At 41.9% G+C, this 22093-nt stretch overlaps 1 protein-coding gene across 1 annotated transcript in view; it reads right to left on the minus strand.

Moving 5' to 3' along the window:
- Positions 1-21808, minus strand: part of LOC132574056 (vesicle-associated membrane protein 2-like) — a 34083-nt gene extending 12275 nt beyond the window's left edge. The window contains exon 1 of the mRNA XM_060242165.1: positions 21661-21808. Within this exon, the coding sequence (XP_060098148.1) occupies positions 21661-21662 (2 nt within the window). The 5' untranslated portion in view covers positions 21663-21808. The remainder of the gene's footprint in view (positions 1-21660) is intronic.
- Between the last annotated feature and the right edge of the window lie 285 nt (positions 21809-22093).

The raw sequence follows: 22093 nt of genomic DNA on the forward strand, positions 1-22093 counted from the left end.
GTAGGGGTATCTGAAGCAGGGTGTCGGATGAGTGGAGTAGTTCTGTAGGTTTTTATGGGAGCCGGTGGCTTTTAAATTAGGCTGGCCCCCCACTATATAAGCTTAAAAGCTGAATTAGTCCTGGCAGCAAATTGAGAGCCATTGTAGGTAGAATAAGACAAATGATATGGTCCCTCTGACCCACTTCAGTTAACATTCTGGCTGCAGCATTCTGTACCAACTGTAGCTTTTGGATACTCTTCAATGTCAGCCCCATGTAGAATACATTGCAGCGGCCTAATCTAAACGTTACTAGGGCATGCATCACAATGGAAAGCTGAAACTGGTGAAAGGCAGCCCTGGCCACTGCTTCTACCAGTTTATCCAACAGGAAGCCAGGGTCTGGCAGCAACTCCAAGCTATGAACCTGCTTCTTTAGGGGGAGTCCAACTCTATCCAGAACAGGAGACATCTCAGTACCTTGGTCAAACCTTCCTCCCTCTCCAGTAGAGCCTCTGTTTTGTTGATATTCAGCTTTGGAAGCCTCATCCATCCCAAAACTGCCTCCAGATACCTGTTCAGAGTTTCCATAGCCTCCCTGGGATCTGCTGTGTTGCTGCAGCCATTGTGCTGTGTGATGGACAGGCTAGGTTAAGCCTCTCCCTAAGAGCAGCCCATGAGAGTTGACGGAATGTTGAGAGCTAAGAGACTTGGAAAGAGCAGTTGAAAGGAGGGCAAGTAGGGGGTTAGCAGCAGACAAGAGGAGGACAGCTTGAGCGCTGAGGTGAAAAGAGGATTTTCTGGCTGAGGGGAACTTTATAGAAGAGCTGCTTAGAACAGACTGAAAAAAGTAAATTTGGAACTAAAGGGTCCCAGTTGTAGATACAGGACCTTAGTTCAAAAGTTCAATGGAAGTGAAAGGTTGTTTCTTAGACTTTACTTTCATCAGTGTTTTGTTCTTATAAACAAAAGTGTATTGTTTTGATTAACCCTGTAGGATGTATGTCTAAGGAAAAAATACACACACATAATGTAATATCTCAGCCTATACACATGAATACACAGGATAAGAATGAATAGTGGTAGGGAGTGATTGGTTAGTCTGACAGGCAGCAACTTTCCAGGGTCTCAGGCAGAGGTCTTTAATGCCTCTGATCCTTTAAACTGGAGATATTGGGGATTGAACCTGGGACATTCTACATACAAAGCAGATATTATATCATTTAGCCCCTCCCCAACACCCAGGTCTCATGCAAATCCAGTGCTTCAACTGCTAAACGATTCTCTCTCTCTCTCTCAAACATGTAAATTTGGTAAATTCTCTAAACAATTTATCACATATTTGTTTCCATTCTAAAACATGAAACAAGTCTTTGCCTGCCACAAACTTGTTTTTATACAAACATCACCTCAGAGAACTCTGACAGATCCAATCAGTCCTAGTGGCTGAACATGGGCCAGTTAGTCTTCCTGACACCCACTGGTCTGATGGTTCCTAATGATTCCTCACTCCCACGCTGCTGTGACTCACTGTCTTTTCTGAACCATCCCTTACAAATTCCTCCTGCAGAGGGGCATAAAGTACTGCCTAGACCTGTTAAGGAAATCCCTGTGCCTCAACAGAACAGAAACAAAAACCCTTCCTCCACACAAATCCTCTTCCTACAGGGCAGATATCTCCCCCACAATGACAGACCAAGAAAACACCATCTATGTGAATCATTCTTCTCCACAGCATCAGATCACAGATAAATAGTGATAAAATAGTGCAGCCAAAATATCATCAAAACAGCTTATGTTTTAGAAAGATAAAATCGTTTCAGGTGAGTTCTACCCCTTTCCCCATCTCTCTCCCTGTAATATGAAGTTGTTGGCAAAAATCATATGCCCAAATCCAACAGGCTCTCAATATGTACATGTTTTTTTCAGTCTCTCCAGTAGATCACCCATTTGTTTGGGAGTGGTGACAATTTCTTTATTAAGTTTCTGTTCAAACTTTAATCACAGATAAACAGCATGTCTATCAAAACTCCCTTGGAAGCTTGAAAAGGGAAATATTATGATCTCATTCCTGCTAAAGTAAATGCAGAAAATGTTCTGGACCATCTTTGGTATAGCCAAAAACACTTGATAAACATATAGGGGATTAATTTGTCCATTCCTCCCCTCTTCTGTCAGAAACAAGAAGCTGAGCTATATTCACTGTTTTCAGATGGAGCTGACTAGCCCACTACTCTCCTTCCTTCCTCCTTCCAGAATCTGGTTCAGGAAACCATACACTTTAATCTTTTTTTTCTTCTGCCAACAGGAAGGGCAGAGACTGAATGCTGGAAGTGATCTTCATCCACCAGGGCTACTTTATGCTCCCTGCAGCAATCACCATCCTTGCTTTCCTCCAGTGGCTTCTCTGGCTTCAAATCCTGACCCCACAGCCTGGTGGTTGTGGCCAAGGCTAAGGAGAAGTCATCAAAGGAGCAGAAGGGAGTAGAATGGGAATCCAGTCAGTGCTCTGTGAGATGACTGGAAGATGAAGAGTTTCCAGCACTTTTATCCCCTGCACTCCTACTTGCAGGAAAACAACCAACCTTGGTTGGCAGAAGAAATGAGCCTCCCCATGACCTTTACTAAATGGCCCCAATGGGCTACATGTAATATCTTGACTTAAAACCCATCTAATTTTTTGCTCCCAGGCCTGATTTAATTTATCTTTTAGAATTGTATGGCATCCAGCCTGAAGACAGAGGGACTCCTAGTGTAGAAGATACACTGGTGTGTTCTGGAGGACCAAAATAAAATAAAATAAAATCTTGAATCAGCTTTTAATAAAATGTAATTAAACCAATTGTATGAGAAATAAAGAGATGTGTGAGAATAGCAAAATATATAATGGTTAAAGATTAAAAAACTGTTTTGCAAAGGTAAGAAAGGCTGGTGATGCATCTAATAGTAACAACAGTATGCAACACTCCTTATAAAAATCTAGTTCACTAGGATTGTGACACACAGAGAAATGAAAAAACAGGGAAGAAAAAGATTTCCAAGAAGGTTCTTCGTCCCATTCCTGGGTTGAAAACTATATTGCTAGGTGGAGCCCCAGCAGCAACTGCTGGTGCCTTTCTGAGATGCTTCACCTTCTATTTTGAGAAATAAAGAAGCAAAGCCAGACCAGTCACTAGGAGATCACCAAGATTCGTTCAGCATACAGATTATCAGTCTCTGTTTTGTGTCTATATGCCACTGTAATGAAAATCTATTCTTTAACTGCAGGTTGATTATTCTTCTGGATGCCTGCCTGCAACTTATTACTGAGGGTGATTGCCATCTGCGTAGTATGGAGTATATCAACTGGCTGCCAGGACTGCAATAATTCTGCATTGAGCATACAGTGACTGTAGTAAGACCAAATGCTAACAAACACATGTTGGTGTGCTGTGAGAAAAGCAGCTTACAAGAGGATTTACACGTTGCTTCATAAATAAACTGAGATACTTCTTCATGACTGTCATCCCCCACCCCATCAGCAGGGATGAATTTTCCTATGCTAGGTGGGATTTACCTCTTGTTCAGTAGTAAAGCTTACTCCAAACAACAGGATACTATTCAACTATAGAACTGTATCTGTGCCATCTGTGTCAAATCCTCTTTTTAATCACATGCAATGCTCCCAAAGGTTGCATTTCAGCAGAATAGTTATCTTATGAGCAAGTAACAGCTACTGCTTTTGAATTTATCAAGAATAAAGAGATAGACAAGTACTTCAACATAAAAGACTCAACAACCAATAATATTTTTTGAAAAGATCTCAGCAAAATGGCATTTTTTCTGGGAGCATGGGTACCAGCCCTGCTTGTGTTCATCATCAATCAAAGAATTAGTCCTGGACAGGTATGGTATGGCACTGAAGCTGACAGCTCCATTAACTCAAATAAAAGGGGGAAGCCTGGTAACAACGGAGGGTGTTGTGTCCTTGTCATAATGATGTCCCAAGAGCAATCTAAATGGTGCCTGCAACCCATGCACAACCACATTGGACATGGAAATCACAACAGCTTTAATTTCTCATTATATTTCAGTCCTGAGTAGAGATACCAACCTTCAAATGGAACCTGGGGATCCCCTGGAATTACAGTTTATCTCCAGACTACAGAGATCAATTCCCCTGAGGAAAAGGGATGCTTTGGAGGGTGGAGACTCTCAGGCATTGCACCCCACTGAGATCCCTGTCCTCCCCAGGCTCCATCCCCAAATCTCCAGGAAATTCCTGGCCTGCATCTAGCAGCTCTTCCCCCATCCTCTGCCAGTGGCCAAGGGGGATCTGGAAACCCTAATCCAGAATCACCTGTTCCAGTCTAGGCCACTTTTGGTTAATTTATTTACTTCATTTATAGTCTAATTGAAACTCAAGGTCTATTATGTGGTAGAATTCAACACAATCAACAGGATGAGAAATCTAGCAAGCAAGGCAATAGCATTAGGATAACCAAAATTTTAAACAAGGCAAACAGTATTAGACTTGACAGCTAGGTCCAGATGGCCAGTTAGAACCGACACAGGGATAACCCCCAGACAGATTAAAAATCAAAGTTCAGATGCGCACATCTGTCAAGCGTCCCACTCCCATACTCACCTCATCCCCCAGCATCTCTAGAGTGGCATAAAAATCTCCCAAGCTCTTCCCTGCAGTCTTTCCCGGCTGTCTGAACAGCCAGGGAGCACCTGGGAAGTGCCTCTCAAGTGCTTGAGCAGTCTGACCACTCCTCCAGAGTGTACATAACCCTTTCCTCTCCCAACAGCGGGGTGCACACTGCCTGACCACCCCAGGATCGCTTTCTACTGTACTGGCTTTCTTCTGAAAGACAGCAGAGCACAGAAGCCTGGAACAGATAAACCCAAAATGTATACATACTCCACAGTATTAATTTTATTTAATGTGTTGACCTGGTTCTGTTGGAGACAACATATACTACATCAAGTGATTTTGACTGAATCCAGTTCTGAAGTTTAACCTCAGTTTTTTTGCTTGTCTGTTCAAACTCAAATTCAACAGAGACTTCCAGAAGAAGGTCAAGATTCCATTCCAGTTCAGGAGAAAATAAAAGTTCAGTTTGATCCCCTAATTACAATTCTTGCTTAATTATCCTAGAATCTTAATGAATATGCTCATCTATGGAAGTTTTGTCCATAGGTTCAAATTAATGTGCAATTAACCAATAGTCTACCTATTCCACATTACTTATGAAATTTCTCACCAAAGCTGACATTTGGATGTGTAACAGTGAAAGCAATACATTTTGGAATCTAGTTACCAAGGTAACAGGGAGGTTTTTTTAAAGGGGGAAGCCACCCTGCATCAGTAAAGAAGGAAGGTTAGTATTTATTCTTTCATTGTGGTCACAATCTTTACCACATTGTGTTGCCCTAAAAAAGCCCCACTAAAGAAAGGCAGCAGTGGCATCAATTTGTTTTCCTTTTCAATCTTTTCAAGTAATGACCCATTTGTCTTTCTTTGATCTGTTTCTCTCTTTGTCCTGCTCTTCTTTTCTTTCCATAGCACTACAGATACCTCTTGCATCAAGGGAAAAGAGGAATTTCTTTTCAGACACCTGAGGATCAGAGTGGCAGAATAAAGGCTATAAACTGACAAACTAAACTGCCCTATTACCATCCTAACAGATAACTGATACAACTTTAATTGAGTCCATAATATGTAATTATGCAGGCACAGTGAAAAAGATACAATGCACCCAAAAGAGAGACTTTTCAAGTGTATTGAAACATTCTGCATAAAACTACAGTTTATGTATTTGTGCCAGTTTGAATCCAGACAGGTTAAGCCAACTTCACATATTATAACTGTTGTGTGAAACATCAGTGTTTCCCCAAAATGAACATATAATATGTGGATATCATACACATGTAAAAGCATCTTTTAATAGCTATATACTTTAATTTAATAAGGCTGTGGCTCCTGGTCATGTGAGGATGGGGGCTTATGGATGCATGCACAATCATCCTTGTCACCCACATGTTGTGTTTTCTGCAAGGAGCACTTGGGTAACATGGGTATGTGCCACAGCCACTATAATGGGTGGTTCTGCTTACACTTCAGAAACACCCAGGGTTGCAATTCCTGTTAATTAAACATCTATGATATTCAAAATGACTATCTTAGGTAGAAGCATCTAATGTGAAATGTTGTCCAATTCTACCTCCGATGAGCACAGACATCACAAAAAGCAGTCTGTGTCACTGCCAAGGTGGCTGTACCTTCACAAAAATATCATGCTTTTTGCTTTTCTGTGCAGACATATTTTTGATGGTGTTTGTTGTTTACATTTTTAACTGCTCTGTATCCTGTTGACTTAAAAATACCTCAAACATTTTTGGGAAAATTAATGAAAGTCAGGTGGCTTTGGTAATAGGCTCATGTATGCAAATTTCAGGGCATTAATAAAGATTAGATCCACATGTTACTTGTTAGACCAAAGTGGAAAAGTACCCAAGCTTTAAAGGACAAACTTACCCATAGCCATCATCAGCTGTGAACAATACCAGTGTTTCTAAATGTTGTTTTCCCCACTGTAAACTTTGTCCCCAGCAGTGGCCAGGGATAATAATCAGGTTCATGCTTCTATGTCTGCAGCATGAAATACTCTGTTTAGATATGTAAGTTATATGTGAGCTGCTGTAAGTCATATGTGAACTGCCACACAGTCTTTACTAAGGTTTTTGTCTATCTATAAAAACAAGTGTCCTGACAGATCATAAACACCCAGCCCAAATCCCTGGACCTAGAAACCCAAAACTCGGGGAATGCATTCCTTCCATGACATCAATACCCACTAAGAAGGGATTTTTAGAAATTCAACCCCTAAGCGGGTAAAAAGGGGTAAAATATGTTTTCCCAATGAGGTAAAGCTTTGCTATATGCCTAGCAGCCTGCTGCCTGCTTCTACCCCGCCCCCACCCTGATTCGTTAGGTGTGGAGCTCTATGTTTATTTTATTTTATTTTATTTTATTTTATTTTATTTTGTTTTATTTTATTCAATTGTTAGCCCACCCTTCCTCTAGCACTGGCTTAGGTGTTTTGAGGTGGCAATCAGTTAATGGAGATTGCAGTCAGCTGAAGTATCCCCCTCTCTCAGATTGGTCAGGTGTGGAGCTCTGTGTTATGAGGTAAAAATCAGTTAATGGAGACTGCAGACAGTTGAACAGGTGTCCTAACTGATTCATCAATGTCCAGCCCAAACCTCTGGACCTGTGTAATAGCATTGCTAATGCTGCTACTGCTACTGAGAAGGACATAGGGTTGCCAACTCCATGTTGAAAAATTCCTGGAGATTTGATGGGTGGAGCATGGAAAAGGTGGGGTTTGAAGAGGGGTGGGACCTCAGAGAGATACAATGACATAGACTTCACCCTCCAGACCAGCCACTTCCTCCTGGGGAATCACTGTTGCTGATCTTCAGGTGAGGGATGGAGATCACTCAGAATTACAAATATGTCAGAATCGGAGACTGATGTTTATTAATTCTAAAGAGTCATAATTTAGAGTCTGTTGTCATGTTCCACTGGTCTCCTCTCAAGCTGGGCTTAAACAAACATATTTTTCTTAGAAGTGTTCTGTCAGAGAAATCTAATCTAATATGTTGCATAGTATTATGGTCCCACATGAAAGCTCATGCTCTGAATAAAACTTTGTTGGTCTTAAAAATGCCACTGGACTCTAACTTTGTTCTGTTGCTTCAGACCAACATGGATCTCTCTGAGGGTGTGTTCACACTACACTAAATAATGCATTTTGCAACTGGATTTTTGCTGTTCTTACACAGTAAAAATCCAATTCCAAAATGCATTATTTAGTGTAGTATGAACACACCCTGAATGTGTTATGTTTAAACTCTGAGTTACCTGGGTAGGTTTTGAATTGGGGAAGGGGAACGAAGGGTACATAGAGCAGAGGACGGAGAGGATGCTTAAACTTTCCCTGTTTCAACTCCAATCATCCTTCCTAAGTGATATTTCTCTGGAAAGGAGATAGTCTAGGATCACTGTAGCTGTCCTATAGGCCTCTTCTAACACTTGAGAAAACAGTTTGGGTACTGGAACTGAAATATGAGCAGAATGTTAAGAAGCCCTTCTCTTCTGTTGAGACCACATGGTCTCAGAGTTGCTTTGTTAATAAATAATTATTGAAGAAGGAAACCCAGAGTTCCACATAAGTCTGAGCCTTGAGCTGAATGATATAATAAAAGGTGAGAAATTCCTGGATAATAACTGCATCCTTCCTGCTCTTTGATTGGGGGCTTTCTTTCCTTATGTATTTTTAAAAGGTGTGTAGAAATAGATCTAGTATATCTCAACATACCATCAGCCTTCAGTGTATGGGATGCATGAAAATATTCCTCATCTCCTTTGCTATGCAAAGGACCAACTTCCATGATGCCTCAGACCTCCTATAGAAAGTCAGAAAAATAAAACACTTCCTGTAAACATACAGACTTGCAATGGATGCAACATCTCCACAGGCTAACATTTGCCACAGAGGAGAAATTGCAGCCTGTCGGAATGCCTTCAGCAATGGACAATGACTAAGATCCAGACCAGCATTTTCTTGGGCACAGGGATTTCTGCCCAGAGAACAGGACTTTGGGGGTGTCTGAGGCTCCTTCAGTAGGAGGGAGGCAAGAAAACTGAGCTCCATGGGTAGAAATCCTTGCACCTATAGAAACATAAGTCTGGATGCCAGATAATATTCAGCAGAACCCACTGTGGGCATATTGCAAGAGTCATAAACTTCATCTTTGCCTACTTGATTTTCAATGACAGGCTGCCATACTGATCCAGTGTGGGAAAGGCAATGGCAAACCACCCTATAACAAAAAGTCTGCTAAGAAAACATCATGATGTGATGTCACCCCATGGGTCAGAAATAACTCCCTGCTTGCACAGTCACCTTTACCCTCTTCATTTGGGCAAGGAATCACACATGCAACAAAATTAATCAACCAGGGTTGCTTACTCTTTTTAAAAATAAAAACATACAGTCCATTCATTCAGTTCCACTCTCTCTTTCACACAGGACAAACCACTAGTTATTGCCCTCTCTCTCCCCAACCCATATCGCTCTATGGCAGCTTCTCCATGGCCATCATTCCCCTAGAGGTATGTCTGAATCCAATTACAGATTATCATGACAGTAGTTTTTGCAGATGTGTTCCAGTAATGCAGAACTTTTATTCCTCAAGAACTTGCCAACTAATTTGGCTTGCATATTGGCATAACCATGGAAGAAGATTTGCCCCATCTAAAATTTACAGCACACAAAGTTTTTGTCTTCTTGCAGCAAGAATGCACTACAGCTTCCTTGCCTGAGTCATCTAGGGTGATCTGGCAGGTGTTATCTTTCTGCCACTTCTGGGATCCCATCAGCCAGATCTTTCTGAAAGGTGGACTGAGTCAGAAGATGCAATCGGCTCATCTCAAGTTGATGCTAGTGTGCCTACGCTGGGCTCTGGGCCAGCAACAAGATGAGTCAGAATTAGCAGGATGACAAAAAGAGCTATAACAGAAAGAGGCAGCCACTATGTACCAATCACAAAATGTTTTTTAAAAGGAACCTTTTACTGGTGGTAGAATAAACTTGTTCATAACATGGGGACATGCCAGCAGCTGGCCTGACTCCAGCTCTTACTTTACTTAGCAAAATGAACATTTAGTTTGGTGTTACAAGGAGGTAGCTGATTGTGAAACTAACTGTCCTGTGCTGCATTTTCTGATTTTCTGTTTGAAGAAAAATTGAAGATAAATTCCTATAGCACCTAGATTACTAACAGCAGCAACCTGTGAAAACAGTGAATCGTCTTATATATAATTTACATAAGCTACATGGCTAAAAGCAGGAGGAGAAGGTGAGAGAACATCAACCTTGCCTGTGGAGTGTAAATTGCCTAGTTCAATGTGAGGAAAGCCAGCTTGAGAAGAAGGAATCTTGGCAAAACTTAAATAATCTAAGCTATGCTATTTTAGGAAATGTGGTTACATGTTCATCCTTCTCCAGAAGAACTTGAGTCTTTGCTATTTGTGCCATGTACTACTTGTGCTTTTCTTTCCTTTTCTGTACCGCCCACCTACTAATACAATTTTAAAATCTATATTCTTCCCCAGTCCCCCACCCAATCCAAAGGATGTCCATTGTAGGAATATGCATGAGTGCTAAACTACCATTGTGAGTAAATTAATGGATAAAAAAAAGGTAGTCCCCTGTGCAAATTGTTTCCAACTCTGGGGTGACGTCGCATCATGATGACATTTCTTTCCAGATCCAGGTCATATTCCAGAGCCAATTAATGAACACTTTCTGTGCCCTAAACTCTGTAGATAATGAAATTATAATAGGGTCATTTTCTGTTCTGAGAAAGTGAATTCAAGAGAGGAGTTTGCAGTGTGACAACTGCAGCTTCTCATGTCCCTGCGTTTTTAGTAGTTTCTGTGTAGAGTTCAGATCTCCAAAATTTATAACAAAGTTGAATATAGCAATCAAGTTTATTCTTCAGTAGCACACAAACCCAGTTTTGACTGCCTTATTTTATCAATGTATGATTCTTTCTTTCTAAATTTTTTCCCAATACTAGGAAAGGTTAAATAGCTGTTTGTGAAAGTATTTACAAATGGAGATTCGTGAGGGTTATTTCCCTGGTTTTCCCCTCCACTACCCCTTGTTTCCTATGCTTGACACTGATGTTTAAAGATTTTTTTTGCCAAACCAGATGGACGAAGTCAGTCAAGCTGGGAGGAAAATACTGAAACCAACTGAGTGTGGGAAGGTAAGGAGAGGGTGGCAGCAGCAAGAGCTTAGCTTCCATTTTGTTCAAACTAGAAGTGTTCAATAGTATATCAATGTTTGGTTAAAGTATGGTAGCCATGTAATGACTAAGAGACTGATAGAAACATTTGCCTAGTTGTTCTGGCCTGTGATCATGGCTCACAACCGCAGAAATGCACTAAGCTACATTTAAAAACAGAAAAGTGGAGAGAATGCATTCCACTGTACACATACAGAGAACCTAAAATAATCTGTGCCTTTACATAATCAAGATGGAAAGGAAGAGAAATGCCTCTGTAAAATCAAGATTCCAAGGTACAAATGACCCAATCTAGCAAGTCTGTCATCGTTAAATCCCAATCATATCAAGAATACTTAAGTTGCTCATGACTAAGTTCCTAATCAAAGCAAATAGAATAAGATAAATTGAGAAGCTCTCAAGGAGATGGGTATCACTGGGAGTTGGGAGAAGTAATATTTTACTTCCAAAGAACTTTGAACATGAGCTATAAATACATGGCAAAATCTCTTCTATTTCACAATGTTCTTGGTTTATTCTCTAGAGCAGGGGTCCCCAACCCCCGGTCCGTGGACCGGTCCTAATCTGTGGTCTGTTAGCAACTAGGCCATGAGTTGTCTAATTATTTCATTATATATTATAATGTAATAATAATGATGATGATGATAATGCACTGGATTTATATCCTGCCTTCCACTCTGAATTTCAGAGTCTCAGAGTGGCTCACAATCTCCTTTATCTTCTTTCCCACACAACAGACACCCTGTGAGGTGGGTGGGGCTGAGAGTTCTTACAGCAGCTGCCCTTTCAAGGACAACTCTGCGAGAGCTATGGCTGACCCAAGGCTATTTCAGCAGCTGCAAATGGAGGAGTGGGGAATCAAACCCGGTTCTCCCAGACAAGAGTCCACACACTTAACCACCACACCAAACTAATAGAAATAAAGTAGTGTACAATTGTATCATCCCCAAACCATTCCCTCACCCCCAGTTCCCTGGAAAAATTGTCTTCCACAAAATCGGTCCCTGGTGCCAAAAAGGTTGGGGACTGTTGCTCTAGAGCATGCCCCAGCACTCAGAATCATCACTGAATGCAAATTCTTCAGAACATAAATTCTTGGATGTCAGAAGACATTTTAGCATGGCATGCCAATGCTTGTATATCCCTGCTTCTTTGTGTCTGCATGCACCCTTCCCCCTGGAAATCTGCACCAACATTAAGGCATCCTGTTCTGTGAAACAAAAGTGTGGATATAAGCAGTGAATGTGTTTTCACCAAGAGAAGTCACACATTTTATATTGCACAGGAAAACTTTTATATCTCATAATATTCACTAGCTGATTTTTTCTCTTAGAATTTTAAATTTACCCTTAACTTTTTTGCCTGCCCAGACCACATTAACAAAGTTAGAAGCTTTCAAGCAGGATTAGTTTTCTTCTTGGTTATTATAATACCTTTATATATATTTTCTCTCCTTCATAGCCTACCTTTGAAACAAGTAATAAGGTGGAAAGCATAGTATGGAGTTCATGGGACTGTAGACAAATGTTGTTTGCAAAAAGAATTATACGAATATGAGACTTGATTGTTCATTCACACTGCAGTATGAATTTCAGAGTTTAAAACTGGACAGACAATCTGTCTTTCTCATACACATGTTAATTTCAAATGGGCTTTGGAAATGGAAACTGACATCCCTTTCCAGTTTGCAGAAGTTACCGGAGAGGGAGGGAGAAGGAATCTTCTTCCCAGCCCTCTTGTTTTTGTGAAATGAGTGATGTGTTGCTAACCTTTATCATCCACTTCTAGCCCATCCTTAAAAAAAAGTTTGTAGGTGCTTGGGGCCAGTTTAATCCCCACAATAGCCCTGTAAAGTGGGCCAGGCTGAAAAATAAAGATAGGTCCAATGTCCCCCATGCAAACTTTATGGACGAGTTGGATCTAGAACCTGGGTCTGCCCAGTCCTAATCCAACAGCCTAAACATTATGGCACACTTGCTTCATGTTTGCTATCTTGTAGCCTTCCTTAATCAAAATTCAGGAATGACAGAATAGCAGGCAAAAAATGCCTTACCCATTCATTACAGGTGTCTAGAAAGAAAAACAGAAGTTCTTGCTTTTTGGAGGGGGAGAAAAAACAATAGCAAAAGAGTGCTTCATTGTATCTTTGAGCAGTCATAGAAATCTGCAGCAGGAGATACCTTCAGGCAGCCTGCAGAAGTAGAGGACCCATAAATAGAGGACACCACCACCACTGAAGTCCTGAACAAGATTACATTGCTATCTAGCAGTTGTGCTGGAAGCTAGTTGATGACATGCACATTGTCAGAGTGACAGAAGGCCGAGAGGCCAGTGATGGAAGGTCATATTCAATCAGTGACTCACTCCCTGGGAAGAACATCAGGCAGAGATATGGTTACATGGCTATGGCCGGTGATGCTGTCAAGTGAGATGAGGGACTGGAGTGACGCACTGAGTCAGGTGCCAGAACACCCATCAGAGACACCCACTCACCCAAGACATTCGCAATATAGTCCTCTGACGTTAACATGCCTCGCTGTTGTCTGCTTTTCCAGAGTCCCAAAGGTAACTTGATTGTTTCTTTGCTGGATTTGAAAAGGTCGCAAACATTTTTTACTGTTATCAAGACATTTGATGATGCAGTAGGTGCCCTTTTGTGCTTAGCACCCCAATAAGCAATATCCATGGAGGCAGTCCTCCCATAACTGAAGGCTGCATCTTAAGCAGGCACCAGTATGTGACATCATTGCCCCCAGACTTTAAATCTTTTCATAGCTTTATGAGCAATAATGTCCAAGAGATTGGTTTCTACAAGCCACTTTTTCTTGGTGATGACTAGAGAGAGTGGTGTAGTGGCTAGAGTGCCAGACTCAGATCTGGGGGAGCTGAATCTGAACCTCCCTCCCCTTCTGTGGAACCTTTCTGGGTTGACCACTCACACACTCTCAGCCTGACCTACCTAATAGGATTGTTGTGAGGATAAAATGGAGGAAAGGAGAACAATGCAAGCCATTTTTGGGTCCCACTGAGGAAAATAACAGGGTATGCATGAAGTAATAAAATAAAATTACGGAACTGATTTCAAACGAAAAACATCCAACAGTATAAACTCCTGTTGTAGTATTTAGATTTCCAAGGCTTTAAACAAATTCAATTCCCTGTACAACTCAAAAATTAAGGCTGTAATGCTGTGTGTGCTTATTTGACAGCCCCACTGATCTCAGTGGGACTTCTGAAAACCAATGCATATGACTGGGCAAGCCCTCACTTCAAAAATGGCAGAGGTGACATCTCAAAGGGTTGGTGTGACATTAAAGAGAAGCAGGAAGAAATGCACACTGGCAGTCTTAGCTGGGATTTTTTTTAGTAGAGAAAGCCCAGCAGTAACTAATTTGCATATTAGGCCACACCCCTGCCATCACCACTATTTTGCACAGGACTTTTTTTGTAGAAAAAGACCATCAGAAACTCATTTGCATATTAGGCCACACCCCTGATGCCAAGCCAGCTGGAAATGCGTTCATGTGCATTCCTGCTCAAAAAAAGCCCTGGTCTTAGCTATGGGGCAATTGGAGCAGTCGCCCTGGGCACTGCTGAACACCAGCATCATGCTGGTGTTCAGCCCTGGGTTGCTGCTGCCCTTTCTGATACAACTCCAGGCACAGTGAGGGACAGAGACTAGGGGTGGGCTCAGCTGTCTCTGCCTGCCCCCAGAGTGCCTAAACAGCCAGCCAGCTTTGCACACCATGCTGCGGCTGCATGCTAGGAAGTCAACATATATATCCTTCCCTGTGCATATTGTATGACACTGGGCTCATGGATTTCATTTGGAAGGGTCTGTGTGGCATAGGTCCCAAGTTTGGTTCATGGCGTCTGCAGTTAGATGATCTCAGGGAGCAGGTGGTAGCAAAGACCTTTCTCTGCCCAGTACAGTGGAGAATTGTTGCCTGCCAGAGCAGACATCAGTAAGCTAGATGGACTAAACATCTGACTCAGTAGAAGTCAGTTTCAGATTTGCCAAGGAGGTCTTTTTATTGCTGGATCTCTACCTGTCCTTTGTCTCACACACATGAAAGCACAATGGCTCAACCCCCAAGTTCTATTGCTATGCAATAGAAATTAAAGAAACTGGTAGCAATTCCCTCTGTCTGGTCACAAACTGCCACAAGCTTTGATCTCATTTATCATCTGCATAAAATTAAATTTCAATAACGTCCATGAAAATAAAGCCAGATCTTCGGTCCACTGTTGCCACTTTCTGTTGCCAGTTGCATTCCAGAACACTGTTATACTTACACATTACATTTATTTAAATGGTTGTATATTTTATTATGTTTATATCTTGCCTTTCTTTGTTGATGGAAGTTGAGATGGCTTAAATGGGATTTCTCAAATGTCTTCTTCTCCAGGCACTGACCAGACCCACAACTCTTTAGCTTCAGCAAGGTGGCTGCAAAATTGCCCCTTCAATTATTCTTTAAGATTACAAAATACTTGGCTTTTTAATTTCACTTATGCTAAGTGCTCAGAGTCTTTCAGAAACATTGCACCACTCGGCAAACATACAACTGCAGATCAGCCTGACCTACTTTACACGCATGTTGTGGGGATGAAATGAAGGAGAATGGGGAGGGACAGTGGCTCAGTGGTAGAGCATCTGCTTGGTAAGCAGAAGGTCCCAGGTTCTATCCCCAGCATCTCCAACTAAAAGGGTCCAGGCAAATAGATGTGAAAAACCTCAGCTTGAGACCCTGGAGAGCCGCTGCCAGTCTGAGTAGACAATACTGACTTTGATGGACTGAGGGTCTGATTCAGTATAAGGCAGCTCCATATGTTCAATTATATATGCCATTTGAGTGCCTATTGGGGAGAAAGGCAGGCTATACATGAAGTAAAATAATAATAATCCTTTCTTCCATGGAAGATAGTGGTATTGGCAAAAAGAGCTCTCCCATTGGCTGCACTCCATTAACCACTGACCTGTCAACCACCAATTGCCCCACTGAGATCACAAAAGTGTGTGCTTGCAAACAGTGTTTATGTTGGCTGCTTTGTGACAGTGCATTTGCTTGTGTGTTCACTTTCAGCCAGCTGATGGGGGATGAGGAAATGAAGTGAAATGAAGCTTGTGTGTTCACTTTGCAGCCAGCTGATGGGGGATGAGGAAATGAAGACTGTATTTGGGGGAACTGCACTGCTGTGTTTTTATTTTTTTTTGGGGGGGGGGGGAGGAATGGGAGAATCTCCTGGCTCCACACCCAAAGTCTCCCAGCTCCAGCCCTTAGTTCCCCAGGTATTTTCTGAGTTGGACCTGGAAACCCTACAACCAAGTTTGATTCTGTTGGTGAAAGGCAGAAGAAGAAGAAGAAGATGACATTGGATTTATATTCCACCCTCCACTCAGAGTCTCAGAGCGGCTCTCTTCACTACACCAAATTTCTGCACTACACCAAGCTGGCTCTCTTCTCTCCACTACACAAAACTGGCTCAGGTGGAGAAGGCCAAGACTATTTTGGCCTCTGAGGGAGACCTCCTTGTGCCCAGTCCTTACTAGGGTTGCCAGCTCCAGGTTGGGAAATTGTGGTGGAGTCTACAGAAGCTAGACTTTCAGGAGCGGAGAGGTCCCAGTTGAATATAATGTGTTAGAGTCTACCCTCCAAGGCAGTTATTTTCTCTATGGGAAAATAGCTCTGTTGTTTGGAGTTCAATTGTGATACCAGGAGATCTTCAGGCTCCACCTGGAAGTTTCCTACCCTAGGCATGGCAGCACCCTCTGGTGACTTGATGCCATCTGACTGGCATGACTTAACTAGGTCTAGCTGCTTGCTCCTGTTCAGCATCAACTCCCCCCCCCCCCCATGCCAGTCACTGTGATGTGGCAGTCAGTGTTTCAGAGCAGGGTCTGCCAGACCAGATTTCTACTGTGGAAGCTGACCAGGTGTTTTAGGATGACCTACATACATTCAGCCTAACCTAACTCACAGGGTTGTTGTTTGAATAAAAAGGGGGAGAGGAAAATGATGTACGTTGCTTTGGTCCCCACTATGGGGAAAGACTGTCCCCTTTTCCTAGATAGAGGTTGCAGAGAGGGGAGAGAAAATGGAAAGCTGAAATCAGAGGAGCAAATAAAGGTAGACTGATGGTTGGCTGGGAAGGAGAGAGGGTTGCTAACTCTAGGTTGGGAAATACCTGGAGATTTGAGGAGAGGAGTCTGGAGATGGTGGCTTTGAGGAGTAGGAACTCAGACAGGTACAATGCCATAGACTCCACCCTCCAAACCAGCCATTTCCATATGCCAATCTCCGGGTGAGGCTTGGAGATCACTCAGAACTACAACTGTTCTCCAGATAGGCAGATATCAGTTTCTCTGGAGAAAATGGTATGCTCTGAGTCATTATACCCTGCTGAGGTCACTCCCCATGACAACCATGTGACGTGGCAGTTGGCACTTCAGAGCAGGGTCTGCCAGACCCAGGTTCTTGCTGTGGAAGCCAACCGGGTGATTTTGGACCAGTCACAGATTTCAGCCTAACCTGCTTAGCAAGGTTGTTGTGCAGATCAAAAAGGGGAGAGGAGAATGATGTAAGCTGCTTTGATCGCCACTGTGGAGAAAGACTGTACTTTCCCTAGGTAGAGGCTGCAGAGAGGATGGAGGAGATGGAAAGCATCTCTTCTCTTTTGCCCCCATCTTTCTCAATCTACCCTCCTTCTCTGATAACCTACCTCACTTTCTTCATTTCCCTTCCCAACTGCTGCCTGCTTGACATACCTTGCCTCACCCTATCTTTCCCTTCCCTCCTCAACTCCTACTTGCCAAGGCCATGACACTCCCCCACAACAAATTTCTAGTGTCTGTTGTATTTCTCTCCCCAAGGGGCCTTATTACTAGTATAGAATAAAATCAATTGTACCTGAATGCTCGGACTGATTTGGCTCATCTAGGCTCCAGGCAGAGGGCTCTCCCATCTCTGCTGCCTGAGAGACTTTCCCCTGAAGATACTGGACATTTAACATGGAACTTTCTGTGCATACTGAGCAATTGTCCATCCCAACAATAATAATTTTGCTATTCAAAAAATGGTATTAAAGAATCCACAAATACCACATCAATTCACCTAGAAGTGATACACAGTCACATAGTTCTAAACAGCTTTACTTTAAATCTTATTTACAGGACACTTGTATACTCTGAAGCCAATTAAATTAGTGGCTATTTAACTATTTTTCAGAAAGCTCAGAAGCTGAGTTAATTGCAATGCCCCTTCCATAGGATCAGGTGAAAATAAAGAATGCATGGCACAAAAATAAATCTCCATGCTAATACTCTCAGAATGACCCTTATGCTTACAAGGGGCTTTGGGGGGGGGGGGTGGTCAATAACAACTTGCTTGGAAAAGCTCAGTATGGCAGCACTAGAATGCACATAGAGTAAGATAAATATAGCTGAATTGCTGAGTCTTGTTAGTACAGTTTATGTAACTGCAGCAGGAAACTGTTGCATTCATCACCAAAGAACAGCTCATACAAATAAAGGTATTTGACGTCATCCTGTCTACTTACATACATACAACTAGGCAACAGCATCAATAGCAGGAGCTGCAGAGCAAGTTCATAAATGCTAGGGAAGAACAGAGACCACATTCAAACCAAGGAATGCCTAGTAAAGAAGATATATGCCCATAGGACTTGTTCAAAGGCCTAAACAAGAAGAAGAATTTTAACTTGGGCTACTGGACCTTTTGCCATTCAGATGACAATTTCAATAAAGATACTAAAAGAATTTTTTTTAAATGGTGCAGCCACTGGGGTCACAACACAATTGGGCAAGAAACTTTGCTCAGACTCTGCAGAAACAAAACAGTTGTTCAGATTACGTTCTACACTGATAATTGCTTTGTCCTTTGATCTGAACAAGATGCAGGAGTAAACTGCACGAAATGTAGATGATTAGCAGTGCAATCCTAAACAGAGTTACATCCTTCTGAGCCTATTGACCAAAACAGGCTTTGTTTAGAAAGCCTTTATGTTTAAATAACTGGAAGCTACAACAGACTCTGCTGCAAGAACTTCTTTTTAACTGGTTCCTCAGTACTATGATCCTCTTTAAATTGCTACCTCTCTGAAGTTTGTCCCACTTGGGAAAAATATAGAGTACTTGTCTTCTTCAGTGGTTAGGCTGTGGAAATCTGAACTCTAGTTCCTGCCCTGCCATAAGAACCTAATTGGGTGTCTTTGTGCCAGTTACTACAATCAATCACCCTAACCCACTTAACAGGATTGTTGTGAGAGTACAGTGGAGGAGGAAAGAGCCCACTAAACATAACTCCTTAGAGGAAGCATTGGATAATATGTAGGTAGAGAAGGCTGTAGGGCTTCCGTAAAAAAGAAGTAGAAACTTTAGAATATCTAACCATGGAGTTTCTTTATTTTATGCACTTTGTTCCATAGGTAAAATTTGCTTTTTCAGAATTGACCATAATGTCCATGGGCAACATCCTGAATTTCTAATGCTGTGTAATAACAAGGAAATATGGAGTATAAATAAATAAATAAAATAAAATTCATTAAGGCTAAAACAATCAATGACATTTCAGGATCTCCTGAACTTCAAACAAATATTTGCTTTCAGGCTGTATACTGAAAAAAACTCTCTAATAAAATAAATTGGGGGGAAGAATCCTAGATTGCAAAAAAATATGTGTAAGATCAGTTTGCTTGGTAAAGATTATGGTGAGAGATAGCTCAGCTACTGTCCCAAATACTGTACTCACTTGACTGTCAGCTACCTGTCAAGTAACTGCTTTGGATGATCTGTACCCTAAGTGGTGTGATATGGTAACACCATTCTCATGCGTGCCATCTTTCCTGGACTAAGGGCTGGACTCCCTTCTACCACAGAATTCCCTAAACTATAGAATCATTAAACGTGAGTCAAATGGATGAGGGGAACTACCACCATCTTGTGGGAGGCTATATTTTCTGGGGTTAGTTGCTACCCATATCAGAGAAGGAAGGAGGTTATGCTTTGATGACTCACCACCACCAAAGAAGGTTAGGGTTTCCTTTCCCTTGGCTTTGTATCACAGGCACTAAAACCACACACACAACATTCATATAGTGCTGGTGTAAGAGCTGTCTGCTGCCACATGCAGGGAGCTGAATGGGCTCTGCTTGGTCAGGTTAGGAACAGGCTGTTCTAAACCGTGGAAGGAGTGGCCTGGCAGATGTTTACAGTGTAATCCTAAACAGAGTTATACTCCAAGTCCACAATAGTCACTGGTCCTAGACTTAGGATTGCATTATCAGGGAAACGTGGATGAGTGTCTGGGAATTTTTAAAAATTGCAAGAGCGCCATGATTTTTTTTCATGTAATGGTGATCTTGGCCTAGAGGGAAACTATTTAAGGCTTATGCCATGACTCTAGAATGCATCTGACCCATACATTAGCCAATAATGAAGGGTACCACTGGCTAATAATCTTTGTAGTGGTATGTTTTGTGTATTAAGTTAGCTGTTAGACATGTTACCAAACAACCAAGGAAAGTGGAGTAGTGCCAAAGGCTTCATGGAAAAGGTGCATTGTGTGCAGAATCTTGAAGTAAATGAGACAGTTGGTATCACGCAGCTGTTCTGAGAAGCAATTACAGGGGGGAAAGGATGCAAGAATTTGAGGGAGCAGTAGACTTTTGGACAGCTGAGGGTGATGAAACTGGAGGATTAAAGATCACAGGCAGAGCTTTATTGGGACTGTTTTGCTCTGCAACTTAATAGTCAAAGAAGAACTCATCAGTTCAGAACAATTGTCACTTCAGGGTCATTTGCTCAAGGTCCATATGATCTATTATTCTATATCCACCAGAGTTTTCTGTAAGATCTACCACCAGAAATCCTTCACCAGAGATGGCAGAGATCAAACCCAGGACATGACAGAGGGAAAAGAATGTGCAGCACTACTAACATGTGGCTGTCATGAGTGAGAGAAGAGTTCTCTGAGAACCAAGTTAGCTGGACAGACTAAATGGTCCTGCTGATTGTGCCATCATATAGCAGCCAGTCTAAACTCACAACAGGTATGTGAGAAATTCCCCATATACCAGAGGAGAGGTTATTTATCTCACCAAAGTCTGAAATGAAATCACTCCTGACTCTCTCTTTATGAATGCTGATAATTTCCAACCCTTTTCCCATCAACATAAGTTCTGAAATGAAGTCTCAAAGGGTACAAAACTTGCTTGAGTGCCACTTATCACATTTGGGCAATTTCAGGCATTCATAGGCACACTCCCAAATCAGTAACCAGTCACTTCAGTGGAATTTCTGTTGCAGTTTTTAAAAAACCAACTATTTAGCTATTCTTTACTGACATCTCCATCTTTCACATTTCAGAAGCCTCAAAACAGGGGTTTTGCTGTTTGTTCTCCATTCTTTGAAAGTATATACAGAACAGAAAGCAAAGTACAAGCAAAGACTCAAAGAGCAAGTTTTCCTTTGTTCCTAACCAGCTGCAAACTTTCGAGGCACTAGATATGTTATCCTAAATTAAATTCTTGCAAGGACTAAATGTCTCCCTGTACTGAGACCAAAAGATACCCAAAGCAGCACATCATAAGAGAATTGTCCCTGAAAGGGAATTTGTCCTGCCCACCCATCACCCTTATAGCTTTCCTGATAGTTGTAGAGTAAGCAACACACCCATGCGATAGAGTATTAAGAGTTTTTCAGCACCAAAATTTCCGGACAGCGCCCTGGCGCTGCTTTAGCAAAACCACCTCCTTTAACGGATAAGACTTTTAAAGAAAACAAATGATACTTACATTGTTCCTTGCTTGATCTGGCTTTCTCTCTCACACTCTCAGCAAAGATGGCTTTCTAGCTCTGCTTCCGATGCAAACAGCCTCTTAGTATTGTAGGCACTGTTGCTGAGGAGGAGACACCAGCTACTGAGCATGCCTACGCCTCATCTCTCATCCCCTCCCCTTCCCCAGGATACAAGGCACTGCTTTCCACCTTTTGTATCAGATGCAGCTAGGATGGAATTCTGTACCCCATACCTCTTCTCAAGATAGAAAAATAAAGAAATCTCTCTTACAAGGTCTATGTATTAAACTTACAATCTCTTTCTAAAGCATTTTGGTGTATGAATCACAGCACAAGGATCATTTTATTATTAATCATTTATTTCAACTTCTTACTTGAAAAGTTCTTCACTGGAACTCTTTCCTGGTTTTTGGTGGCTTAGGCTATGTT

The sequence above is a fragment of the Heteronotia binoei genome, chromosome 6 (assembly GCF_032191835.1).
Source record: "Heteronotia binoei isolate CCM8104 ecotype False Entrance Well chromosome 6, APGP_CSIRO_Hbin_v1, whole genome shotgun sequence".
NCBI lineage: Eukaryota > Metazoa > Chordata > Lepidosauria > Squamata > Gekkonidae > Heteronotia > Heteronotia binoei.